The 12,486-nt window shown below is 36.6% G+C and overlaps 1 protein-coding gene across 2 annotated transcripts in view; it reads right to left on the bottom strand.

Moving 5' to 3' along the window:
- The window catches only part of LRRK2 (leucine rich repeat kinase 2), a 119,819-nt gene that overhangs the window by 87,875 nt on the left and 19,458 nt on the right, over window positions 1-12,486 (bottom strand). For both annotated transcript variants that reach the window (XM_077835196.1, XM_077835206.1), the window contains exons 4-8: window positions 8,992-9,080; window positions 6,805-6,939; window positions 4,686-4,820; window positions 2,998-3,129; window positions 467-586 (exon numbers count right to left, since the gene is read on the bottom strand). In XM_077835196.1, the coding sequence (XP_077691322.1) occupies window positions 467-586; window positions 2,998-3,129; window positions 4,686-4,820; window positions 6,805-6,939; window positions 8,992-9,080 (611 nt within the window). The remainder of the gene's footprint in view (window positions 1-466; window positions 587-2,997; window positions 3,130-4,685; window positions 4,821-6,804; window positions 6,940-8,991; window positions 9,081-12,486) is intronic.

Below are 12,486 nucleotides of genomic sequence, written 5' to 3'. Positions count from 1 at the left end.
GCAGCTTCAAATAAAGCTCAAAAAACTTTCAGTTTATTTCTAGAACACAGACACCATCCTGCTGGGAAACAGAAGTAAACTGCCATAGCGGTATTAGTATGCAGATACACAAACCAATCATCGACCTTAGATTCAGAATTCCTACATTCACTACCCTCAGTTTTTAAACTAAGAAGGGATTGCAGCCTATGAATAGATATGTTAGTGCTCATCAAAACAGTATACCAACTGAGTGGAGGGTAGGTGACGCGGTTAACTGGTACAGATACTGGCATGCTACAACAAAACAATGAGCTCTAACAGGTAAGCAGGAAAAAACACTGTTGCATACCTAGCCTTGTTAAGCCCTACTCCTGTTTGAAATCTACTAATGACAAAATACAGAAGAATTATGAAACCACAGGAAATTATGCTAGCACACCAACTGAGAATATATAAGTGTTTAATTAGGAAGGAATTTACTTACTGAGGAGAGCTAAACAACTGAGTGCTGCAGCCTGTAACTTTGCATTTTCAGAGTATCTTATAACAGCCTTCACAATGACTTCATGTACCTCATTTAATACCAGAATGTTGAAAAAATTTCCTAAAAATAGATTAAAATGTTATCTGAATATATCTAGCTAGATCTATATACAGAGACAATATAGCTACATCCACACATACTGTGCTTGAAGAAAAACAGCAGATGAGGCAGTTAATTTGTTTGACATAGTAAGTAAATTGCTTTGTGAAATGAGGATAACTGGCCAAGAATAAGAAAAACAGGGAACTGGGTACTTTGGTTTCTCCTCCTCTTTCATGTAGGAAGGACTCCTGAGGATCCTCTATATTCCACTGAATCCTTCAAAGAGGATTTTATCTACCTTCAGATGAGACTTGCTGGATGTGACTCTCTAGCGCCTATAAACACCATTCCTTTAGGCAGCTACAGAAAGTGTTAATGAAGAGCGAAATGAAGTGCCCACCTCTGTCAAAAGGCAGAGTGTGCAGCCACTGCATTATTTCCAAGCTATTGCTGCCTTCAAATGACTAGCTAAAGTATAGACCTGAACTTTGATTTCTGCACTGACACTTGACTGACCCTATAGGAGAAGCTATTTAACTGTTTTGACCTATATTCTGAAATAGAGATTTCTCCACACAAAATAGATCAGGGTTTAGCACAAGCTTCTAAAAGAGTTTACACATTTTGAAACAGTAGAAAGATAAATATCTTTGTTGTATATATAATGAGCATCTCTAAAAAGAAACATTTACTATGGTATGTGCAGCATTTCCTGCCGTAGGTTCAATGTAAGGAATACTGCAAAGAACAAACAAATAAAAACCAAATTTCCCTATGCCCCCCAAGGAAAATAAATACTACATGTACATCTTACTTTAGGAGTACCCACTTCATTAAACATATTCTGCTAGTTACATCTATTGTACCTGATATTTAATTTTGTTTAGTAATTCTTAATTAAGAGAGAGCTGAATCACTCTACCAATATGACAGAAAAAAAATCAAAGGTTTAAAAAGGACTAAGTTTTCTCTAGCCCTTCAGATGAAATGTAAAACTGAAGAACATACCACTTGTGGTCTGATGGTGCTTTTCTGACACACAATAGGAAGCGAACCTTACTTACTCCAACTCATTATAGAGTTGATCCTGCAAGGGGCTGAGCACTCTCAAATTTCTATTGCCTTCAATAGGAGAAACAGGATCAGCACCTTGCAGGATTGAGCTCTACGGCTCAAATTTAAAAAAGCCCTTAAGCACATCTGCATCACTCTGAAATGTCTAACTTAATTCCCCTTATAAATGGATATAGTATTTTTCTTCACCCACTATCCTGTTATGTAGTAGTGCCCTGTTCTTTTAAATAGCTGTTTCTTCCTGCATTTCTTTATGTAGCTTACAGGCATTCAGGTGCTTAGGTATAAACCAATTTGAGAGCCTCTCTCTAGAGGCTCATCTAAAAGAGATGAGTATGAACATATGACACAGATAATGAACATATTTTGTACTGTAAATGCCTTTAAATTACCAGATCATGTTCAGACCTGCAAGAGTGGTGATTCTGTCTTGTCATAGTTGAACATGAGCTATTGAATTTGCAAGCTTTCACCACTTCTCTAATTTGAGCATAAAAACTATAGATGAAACAGAGTAAGACTTAACTTGACTGTGTGTTACACCAGGCATAACCAAAAGTAAAATATCAACACGTCAGACTGACACTCTAGAAGCAGTCATACAATTCAGGAGATCCAAATCCAGGTCCTAAACTTTCACCCAAACTTCTCAGGCAAGCAGGGGCTGCAGAGACTATAGAGCATAACACTACGTCCATTGAGAGGGTGGAGGAGCACCTTGTTTTGCTCTTGATTAACCGTAGTCAAGACTGAAGCATTTCTACGATCCAGAAACAATCTGGTCCAACTTTCCTTGACCAGAAGAAGAGTTACTGTGATGTGAATCTTTGGGAGCATTATAAGGAGGATACATAAGTTCCCAAAGGACACTTTCTACAAGAAAATATAGTATCATCAGTTGTTTCTACAAGAAAATATAGTATCATCAGTTGTTTCTCAGGTACTCCGCATCAGCACCTCAAATATGAAATCCTAGAAGGAACTATCTTCCATGCTGTAAGAACTCTAAAAAGAAGGCTTGGATACTATGCACACATAGATGTCATTGTTGCCTTGTGCTTCTCCTGTCTGTTTGTTGTATCTAGCTCCTCTAACTTAGCTTGTACTTAGAGTGTAAGTTTTTCAGGGTAGAGGCTGTCTTTTTGTTCTGTATTTGTACAGCGTTGTGTCTACGTGACTGGGGCCTCAGGAGCTACCACAATACAAATAAATTCTTTATTGCCTGGCTAGATATAAACATTAATCTATAAAGGTTAACTGGTTGTGTAATCTTTTCACTAGCAACACTGTCAGCTGTTAAAGAAGTAAGCAAACAATGAAAAACTTCAGTATAAAATACTGTTTCATGAACTTACCCAGTGTAAGCTTGTGCAACAAACAGCAACTCACTTCCTGAATTGGTTCACTGTTGGGAAATGTTTTCATCATTTCCGCTATGACATTGTAACATCTAACATTTCCAGACATAAGCACTTCAACATTGCTGGCTAAAGTAAATAAACCAACATTGTTATGCTTCTTAAATAAGAAAAATTAAATGATAAGGTTTGAATATATACACATGTATTTCAAAAACTGGATCTATACTTTGGTTTCAGCCACTGTGACAATTTTTATTATTTCTACTTATTTCCACAATGAAAGACATTAGCTAAAACCTATATTTACAAATGCTATTTTACTTCAACTTAGAGTGTGAATTGTTACTGATGTGCTTCTATTACATAGTTAGCCATTTAACAGAAATAATACTTTTTACTTATATAGCACCATTCATAAAGAGGTCTCCAAGTGCTTTACAAATAATAATTAAATCTGTAAACAGGTAGGTAAATATTTCTTTGCACATTTTACAGATGAGTAAACAGAAGTATACAGTATTTAAGCGATTAGCCCAAGGATATACAATACATCAGTTCAGTGGCAGGGCCTGGAATACAACCCAGAAATGTTGACCCCTAGTGTCCTGCTCTAACCATTGTAATTCTAATCTCCTCTACTTTTTGTGGGCAAGTTAACATCACTTATTTTGGCTGTTAGCTCTGCCCTATGCCCACTCAATAGATAGAGAATGCTTAGAAGTGTTCAGCTAAGGTATGCTTCTGGCTTTTTGAATGATGTGCCGAAGTGCAGGTTTTAATTACAAATATTTCTACACCTAGTTTAAAGTGCAAGTAGTATATAGCAAACAACAACAAAAAATTCTTATTAATGATTAGTGAAGAGGCTGAGCAGATCATCTTCCAATAGAAATGGGGACAAAAAGCAGGTCTGCCTCTATTAAGTCAGGGTATGTCTACCTAGAAATTAAATGTCTACCCAGCTGGTCAGGATCAGCAAACTTGGGCTTGGGCTGCGGGGCTGCAAAATAGCTATGCAGACATTTGCGCTTAGGCTGGAGTCCAAGCTCTGGGACTCCACAAGCGGGAGAGTCCAACTGAGCTTGTAAGAATTCTGAAGCAGCTTACTTCAGAGTAAAAGGAGGCCACATATTTTGTTTCAGCACTAAGTAACCACAATGTTTAATTAATATAATTCTTAGCAGCTGAGAAACCACCTTCATTTTCAAGTGTTTACTTTTTTGATTTCTCAGTTATGACAAACTAAACTTCTGTTCAACAAACAGTATTCTATACACTTCACAAATAATTAATTATAAGAGTAGCCCAAATATACAAAAAAGACTATAGAAAGCTTCCACCCAAAGAAGAACAAAAATAGAGTGGATCTTAAATAATGGAACAATCGAGCAGTTCTAAGCCTGTGAGGTGCCAATAGCTATCCAGGACTGGGTGGGCACAGAGGGATTCAAGGCTGCTCTCACATTCTAGTCTCCCACCTTCTGCTAAAGCAGATTTGCTCAGCCACCTAAACCGGACCTCCTCAGATGCCAAAAGCCATCCAGTGCACCAATGCGTATGGCTTTCCTTTGAACTACTCTGGGAATTCATGAAGCAGTATAGAGAACATTTCAGAACTGAATGTCCTGGTGTGAGTGATTTGAAAAGACCGATAGCCCCAAATATTATAGTAATGCACTTACATGGACCAGCTAATGAATGTAAAGAATAAAGTGCCGGAAGTACTACATCTTCTTTTTCTTGAAACTGTTTTAACACATTCAGTATGATCATGTGATCTTTGCTTTCAACAAATTCAGTCAGCTGCTCTTCTGGAACTAAATTGAAAAGCAAACAGATGTAGTATGTTTTAAGGAAATAATATACTTGTACAGCTTGCTATTAATTAAAAACAATTGTTTTTTTTACAAAGTTTTCTGACATTTATTTTATTCCTTTTGCACAAGGTAAGTGTTCTAGACTAAAATCCTTTCAATAATTTAAGACTTTTCTCAGCATTGTCTTCCTTTGGGCTAAAACCTTTATGATACAATAACAAACTAAATGGGAACCGTTAACACCTCTTTTCTATCAATTGACTGCTCTGTTGCTTACATAAGTAAGAGATCTTAAGGTTGAGCTGCAGCAGCAGCTATGCCGCTGCAGCATGTGTGTGCGTGCGCACGCGGTGAAGACACTCTATGACAACAGGAGAGAGCTCTCCTATCAGCATAAAAAACCCACCCTCCTGAGAGGCATAAATTTTGCTGACATAGGCGGTAGTGTAGACATAAATGGATTAACTAACTTGATCAGTTTCTCTTTTTGCATATGGTTGAGATGCAGTGTAAAAACTGGTAATTTCTTTCATACATTAAAATGAGTTATTTTATATAATTGAATTTTAAGCAGAACACTTTATTGAAATCAGTGACGAAAACTGCTTAAAAATCAATGTCATGATATGGTTTTATAGCTGTGAGCTCTTATAGAAAATAAAAGTATTTACAAAGAGGATCAAACCCTAAAGTTGTGTGGACATAATGACACATTCCACTTATTTTTTAGAATGAGCACTGACATAACATCATATCTTTTACTAGTTTTGTAGGCCTTTGCCATTGTACATGTCATGTATTAAGCATATCTGAGAATATAGTGTATTAATTATGTACTACAGCTGCTTACCAGTGTACACTGCATTAAAATTTTGGTTGTTTTAGAACATTATATTTGTATAAATGGATAATCCAACTTATATGAGTAAAAATGCAAGAAAACATTAATTCTAAGACAAAATTCTCAGCAGCAGCATGTCAAATGAATGGAGCATGTGTTTTGCATTATTAGTCTATTTGTTCATGTGGCCAAATCCTGTCACTTATTTATTCCATTTTGAATTGATAACAAAATTCAGTGGGAGTTTTGTTTGATAAAGGAGCAAAGAATTTAGTCCAAATATAATATAATAGTAATTATAAGAAGAAAATTATCAAATCCAAGAAAAAAATTGAAATAATTACATAAATTATATTTTACAAATTAAAACATGTATGACACTAATATTAATTTAAATTTATACTTCCTTATCACCAGAGACCGTGATCAAAATTGAGATATTATTGTGCTAGGTTTGTACAAGAACATGTGAAGATATAGCCATTGTCCCTATTAGCTTAGAAGACAGTGACATATGAATGGTGGAGAGAGAAATACTAATTGTCTGATATTTTTATATATGTTCTGGCAGAAGCAGAGGAGTGGAGATTTGTTTATAGGTGTTGAGCAGAGATAGTTGTGGGCTCAGTAAGGGTGTTGCATTCCTTAAAATTAATTTTAAAACAAGATGCTTCAATTTGATTCAAGACCTGCTTTAATAATCATATCATGGTCTATCAAAACCAGCTATGGCAAGTAAAAACTATTTTGCAGGTTTTCAGTACATAAAGATTTTCTTTTTCAGAAGAAAATTTAAAATAACAAATGATTATACAGTAAATGTGAAATTCTTCAAAAATTTAGTAATTTCAAAAACATTAACAATCAGAATCACAATTATTCTGAAGTGAAAACATTTACACATGGACATTGGACTGACTTTTAGCAGCACTAAAGTCAATGGAGTATTTTCTCGTATGATCTTGAAAGCTGGATTTTGTATTGATTCACCCAATCAACTGAGGTGTGATCCTTTCTTTACTTATATAAAAATATAACACAGTTCAGAACTCATAGCATGTATTTTTGCAGCTAGGTAGTCATCTTTAGTTTATTCCCAAATTATGAATCATTACATCATGATAAACTGAAAAATATAAATACCTTTCTCAAAAAGCATGTGCAAAGTTTTACATCCATATTGCTGGATTTCTTCATTGTTTGGGAAGGTTTGCATAGCATCAAACACCAACAAAAATACATCTGTCTCTTCATCTAAGAGCATAATTGTAATTATATCTATACAGCAGAAGAGAAAATGAGACATGATTACATTCTGTACTAAGCTACATGGATCATTTCTGTCTGAAGCATGGTACTTGATTGATAAAATTACAAATTATTTCATACTATCTTTAAGAGTGTTAGTTTTGTTCTTCACTATGATGGGTTGAATCCATGTGTTGTTACAGCAAATAAGGGTTTCCCAGAGTCACTTGCTGTCACTAGGCCCAATCCTTCAGTTCCTATGCAGGCAAAATCCAAATGGAACAATTGCCTGTATAAGGACTGAAGCATCAAGCCAACTGCTTGTATTATAAGAATAAAAAATGCTTATGGCATTTTCTACATGTCTTGAACCAGTTTTGTTTTAAATTAACATGGGTTCTTTAAAAGTCTATGATATACTCTGTCTATTGGTGAAAGTGTCTAGTAAATAGGTGACCATATAAAACAACTCATCAGAAGGCTAGGGTTAAAACAGCCTTGCAAAACTCCACTCAACCACTCACCTATGACATGTAATTTTTCTGATGGATGAGTAAAATATCATTAGGTTCTTTCATGATAATGATTACCACAGGAAGGGTGTATTTTTTGTTGGACGAATACATTTTCATGACAATTTTTCAAGGTTGTGTTAAAGAAAAGTAGGATTCATTATGCGTACTATTTCAATTGCAGCTATTCTGTTCTATTCAGAACCTATAGTATGTAGAGAATGTATAGTCCTACAGCTCTGCATTCTCCTTGGCTAGGCAGTTCTAACTGGAATATAAGTATACATACTATAATATATAAAGAAAGAATAATTAAAGTTCTTTGTGACAGAAAATACAGTTTCCAATACATTTTCTGAGGTAAGACAACCAAAATGCAGTGATAAGGGTAAAGTTTGATTCATCAGTTACATCTACTGTAGCACTGGGAGGAACAGTTTCAGTAAGAAATAACCTGCGATAGAATAACTAGTTGATAGATTAGGAGCACTGGGACATATGAGACTGAAGGAAAGCTACTAGCAGTAGTCATTCACTAATGGCCATATTTTGCCATTGTTATTGTTCATATTGAGTAGTACCTTGGTCTGCAAATAGGGCCTGACCTAAAACTTGTTAAACTCAATGGAATGACTACCGCTGGCATCAACAGGCTTTGGATCAAGTCCATAGTCCTCACTACAGTTGAACCTCAAATTTATGAACTAATTGGGGATTGAGGAATTCATAAAATCAAAAAATTCATAAAACTGAACAGCTCAAAATTACAGTAGGTTTGGTGCCTAACTTGCAGTATGATGCATTGCATTGCTTTCTTCTTGTTCTTCAAACCACTGAAAAGTTATTTCCAATGCACAGAAGACACCAGAATGTGAAGGGATGTTGACTTGTTCTTCCACAATGTCACTTTCATTATGTGATTTTTTTCCATCGGGAAAAATGGTTCCTATAACTGACTGACTGTAAGATAGGTGTTCATAAAATTGAGGTTCTACTGTATTTGTACAGTAAGATATTACTTAGTGAGAGTAAGGGTGGCAGAATATAACCCTTGGGGATACCCATTAATTTAAGTGGGAATTCAAAAAGTTCAGCATCTCACAGGAAGCTCTCAGGGTGTAGAAGGATCAGTGTGTTAGTGAGCAGAATGATATAAATTACTGTGTCTCCAAGAGAATCTGATTTTTTCAGAAATACTAGCTATTACAAATGGAAGCATGTCAGAATCAGTTAAACTTGCCCTTCCAGTTAGTAAGAAAAATTACATAACTACTCAGCAAGCATCTGTTACTATGCTAATGCTGATGGTTCTGAACAAAAATTCTTAGAAGCAAAAATGAAAGTCTATATTTTCTATTGCCTTGCAGCCAGTGGAGTTCTATACACCTGTGCAAAGTGAGTGCAAAGTAGGTGCAAAATACTATTATTACAATTTTGTAGCGTTTACTCCTACTTTGCACAGAGGTGCATTGCAGAGAAGAATCAGGCACAATGTGTTGAATAACCTATTTTATATTATAGTCTACAATTAAAAATATCATACCAATTAGGAAAGTAGAATGCATAATACCTGAAGAGAGTAGTAGGTTTAGTGTCTTGAGTCCTATTATCAAGAGGTTTCTGTTTGCATTGTGGATAGTAAGCATTTTAAGAATATGCCTAAAATGGAAAAAAATATTAATACTAATCAAATGTTAGTTCAAAGTATACCAAATACAGATATACAGCAAACACTTGCTTCAAGAAATAAATTTTTTTTAACCTAGGGAAAGCTTTTTAAAGCCATTTTTAGCTCCACCTCAAAGAAATTTTATAGCTTTCTGTCAGTTTGGTTTTTTAAGCCATCAATGACCATAACTAGTTTTTGATATTTTATTTCTATATATTATACTTTGTTTATTGAGACTGTATATCTTTTAAAAAAGAAAAAGATGTAATGATAGACAATTATATAACAAATGGAACAAGATAAAAAGACCCTTGTACATCACTAACTGCTGAGGAACAACTTCTGCCATTAGATACACATGCACAATTCCCACTGAAGTAAATGGGGATGGATATGCATGAGAGCAGAATCTGGCTCTATGGGAGTAAAATGGTGAAAAGAAAAAAAGGGATGCCTGTCATACCAATATATACATAAAAGATATTTTACCCAGGAAGATAATAGGCCACATGCTGCTGGGTTTACCAGCAAAGCAACTGAGGAAAAACAAATTTTCCTCACAACTTTGAGTTCCCTCACAACTGTCCCACCTAGGAGAAAGGAGTTCGCCACCCTGTCTAGAACAAATGGTCTCCAATATCCATGTAGATCTTTAGACTCCCTAGAAAACAGACATACTGGCATGGAGTCCCAAGCTCACTGGTCTTCCCTCTCCCTCACTATAGTATGATTTGCAGCATGTTTCAACCCACAGCGACTTCTGGACACATTCTCCCCTGGAAATCACAGGGTCCCATAGGAATATGCTGGGAGATTAGCTGGTTCTCAGCCCTTCCTGCCCCTTTCTCCAGACCCCATTCTTTGAGCTGAAGAGTCCCAATCCAATAGAGTGGTACCTTCAATGTCTAGGAGCCAGGGATGAGCTAGCAGCAGAGCAGGTACTCTATTCACTCCTCATGAGTTCGGGGTGTCTTCAGCCACAGTTTACAACCCTCCATACCACATAGCAAAGTAATATGTGTAGTAGTCTTATTTATAGAATAAAATGTCTAGGTTGCCTGTGTTCTATGTCAGTGACATACATCCGAAAGCAACTACTTACCATGTATATTGGATTTGTGTGCCAATTTGCAGTGAACTAAGACACTGTCTTGACCCATCACAAATCCAATAAAAACAGGTGCTTGTAGGCTCCAGGTGACCACTGCATAACCTATGGATCAAGTGCACTATTTGGGTCATTCTTAACAGTGGAAATCAAGCTTCAGTTAAAGATAGTCTTGATATTCATGAGAAAAGATGTCATTGCACCTTTAATATTATTCATTGATCTCCTCTGTTGAGCTTAAGAAGGGCAGAAGGCCTTATACAGGTCCTTTACACTGGGGCAGAGACCTCAGAAAAATTCTTAGTTGGACTGAATGCTGGGGAGATGCTTGGAGGGAAGGAAGGAAAATATTCTCCCTACAAACTAGTAGAGTAGCTCCACAGACTTCTCAAAGATACTTCAACCCAGTGCCTGAAGTACCACAGTCCTGAACATCCCTAATGCACCCCACTGTGGAGGAAAGACAGATCCTTCTATCCAATTTCTCCCTTGCCCACATATATCCCACACCCTGAATGCAAGGAGAACTCAAAGTTGGCCCATATGACTCTGCTCAGCCTCCTGAAATCCAGCCCCTCCTTTGCACAGCAGACTCTCACCAGCTCTAGTACATAAAGGGAAATGGAAATTAGGTTTGCCCCTGTGTTTTCTGGACATTTCATAGCAAGTGAGCAGTGCCAAACAATAAATCTCAGCTCTGAAGTATCTACATTCTACAGACATGAGTTGGTTCAGTATAGTGCCACACAAAAACAACACAGAATGGGGCCTGGTTATTAAGATCAAAAGACTGAGCAATGCATAAAGAAATTCTCCATATATCCTCCCATCTCAAATGTAATTGAAAGTGAGGAAGTTAAACACTTTCACTCCATTTACTGTATGACCAACTTAAAGTCAAAGATTACAACATAGGCATGCGTAGCACATTTAATTAGGGTGTGCACCTAGGGAATTTTTTTTTTTTTTTTAAGGTGAACATTTATTGAATGCTCAATCATAAAGGACATTATTTTTATTCATCAAACAAACTAAAGAAACTAAAACTTAACTAAAAACTTAATGTTTTTTAAATTAACAACTAAACTTTACTTAAAAAATACAAACTTTAAAAATCAGATACAAAATACCAATTTTTTGCTGTAATGATAACCAGGCGTATACAAAGATACTATTGGAGACCCCAGGGCATGGCCACTAGTTAAGTCGAGGGGATGGAAGGCCATAAGGGTTGAGGAAGTCTCCCTGCTGAAGGCCTAAGGGCTTCTTCTCAACCCCCTTAATAGAATTCAGGTCTGGCTGGTTTGAGTAAGCTCTTTTGCTCTTAAAACAATGTTGCAGCCGCAGATAATGCCTTATAGTGTAAGGTTTGCTGACGCCAAGTTAAAGATAATCGGAGATAGTTACAAGGCCAGACAGAATGTGCTGGTTGTTTAAGTTGCTAGGAATGCTTGTTAGAGGTTGCAGGAAATAAATATTGTTGTAACCCATATAAGGAAGGCAGAGTATTTGTGCAAAGTTTTAATTGGCTGATGTGTAGTGCAGTAGCATTAAGGAATATAAAAATGTGTGTAATGACCTGCTCTGGTGTGCAGGATTTGAGATTCTATTCTCCCTGTACCTTGTTTGCAGCTGCAAATAAACTTTTCTGCTTCTCCACCCCGTTGTGATTATTGAGTGAAACACACCGGGTAACGAACCCCTGCTGTTGTTTTGCCTCTCGGCATTGGGTGCCGGCAACAATACAGTCAATTTTCATGATCTTTATCTTTAACCAGATAATGAGCTAACCCAAATTGACCAAAACAGATGAAGGTTTCTTCATCTTCCTGTCCTAGAGAATGAGACGTCGCTCACCAGGCGTTATGGACTTAAATTCCTCAATCACATAATTGTAATTAACTGACAAAGCCAATTCTTGTTCAATGTACAAAATCATGGGTGAGTCGAGGCGCTGTTGGGACATTGTACTTCTTAGTTTCGAAAAGGCTCTCTCTCATGAACAGCTTGTAACAGGTAAGACTGCAAAACATTGAATAGATTTCTAAAAGGCCTGGAACATGGCCAATTCCTTTAGCCAATCAAGCCACTCTGGTGGTGTTCATAGTGCTACCTTTAGGAACAGGTCCGTCATAGCCCCGAAGCAATCTGACTTCAGCTTCCAACTATATTGTCCTTGCCAATGTCTCAGCTCAGCAGTTTTCCCATTGCAGTCACAACTTTACAAGTCTCCTGTTCAAATCGCTGGTCAATGCCGATAATCACTGAGTCTAGGAGTGGGTAAGAAA

This window comes from Eretmochelys imbricata, chromosome 1 (genome assembly GCF_965152235.1).
Source record: "Eretmochelys imbricata isolate rEreImb1 chromosome 1, rEreImb1.hap1, whole genome shotgun sequence".
Classification (NCBI taxonomy): Eukaryota; Metazoa; Chordata; order Testudines; family Cheloniidae; genus Eretmochelys; species Eretmochelys imbricata.
The sequence above is the reverse complement of the archived record's forward strand: the minus strand, read 5'-3'. Positions and strand labels throughout refer to the sequence as shown.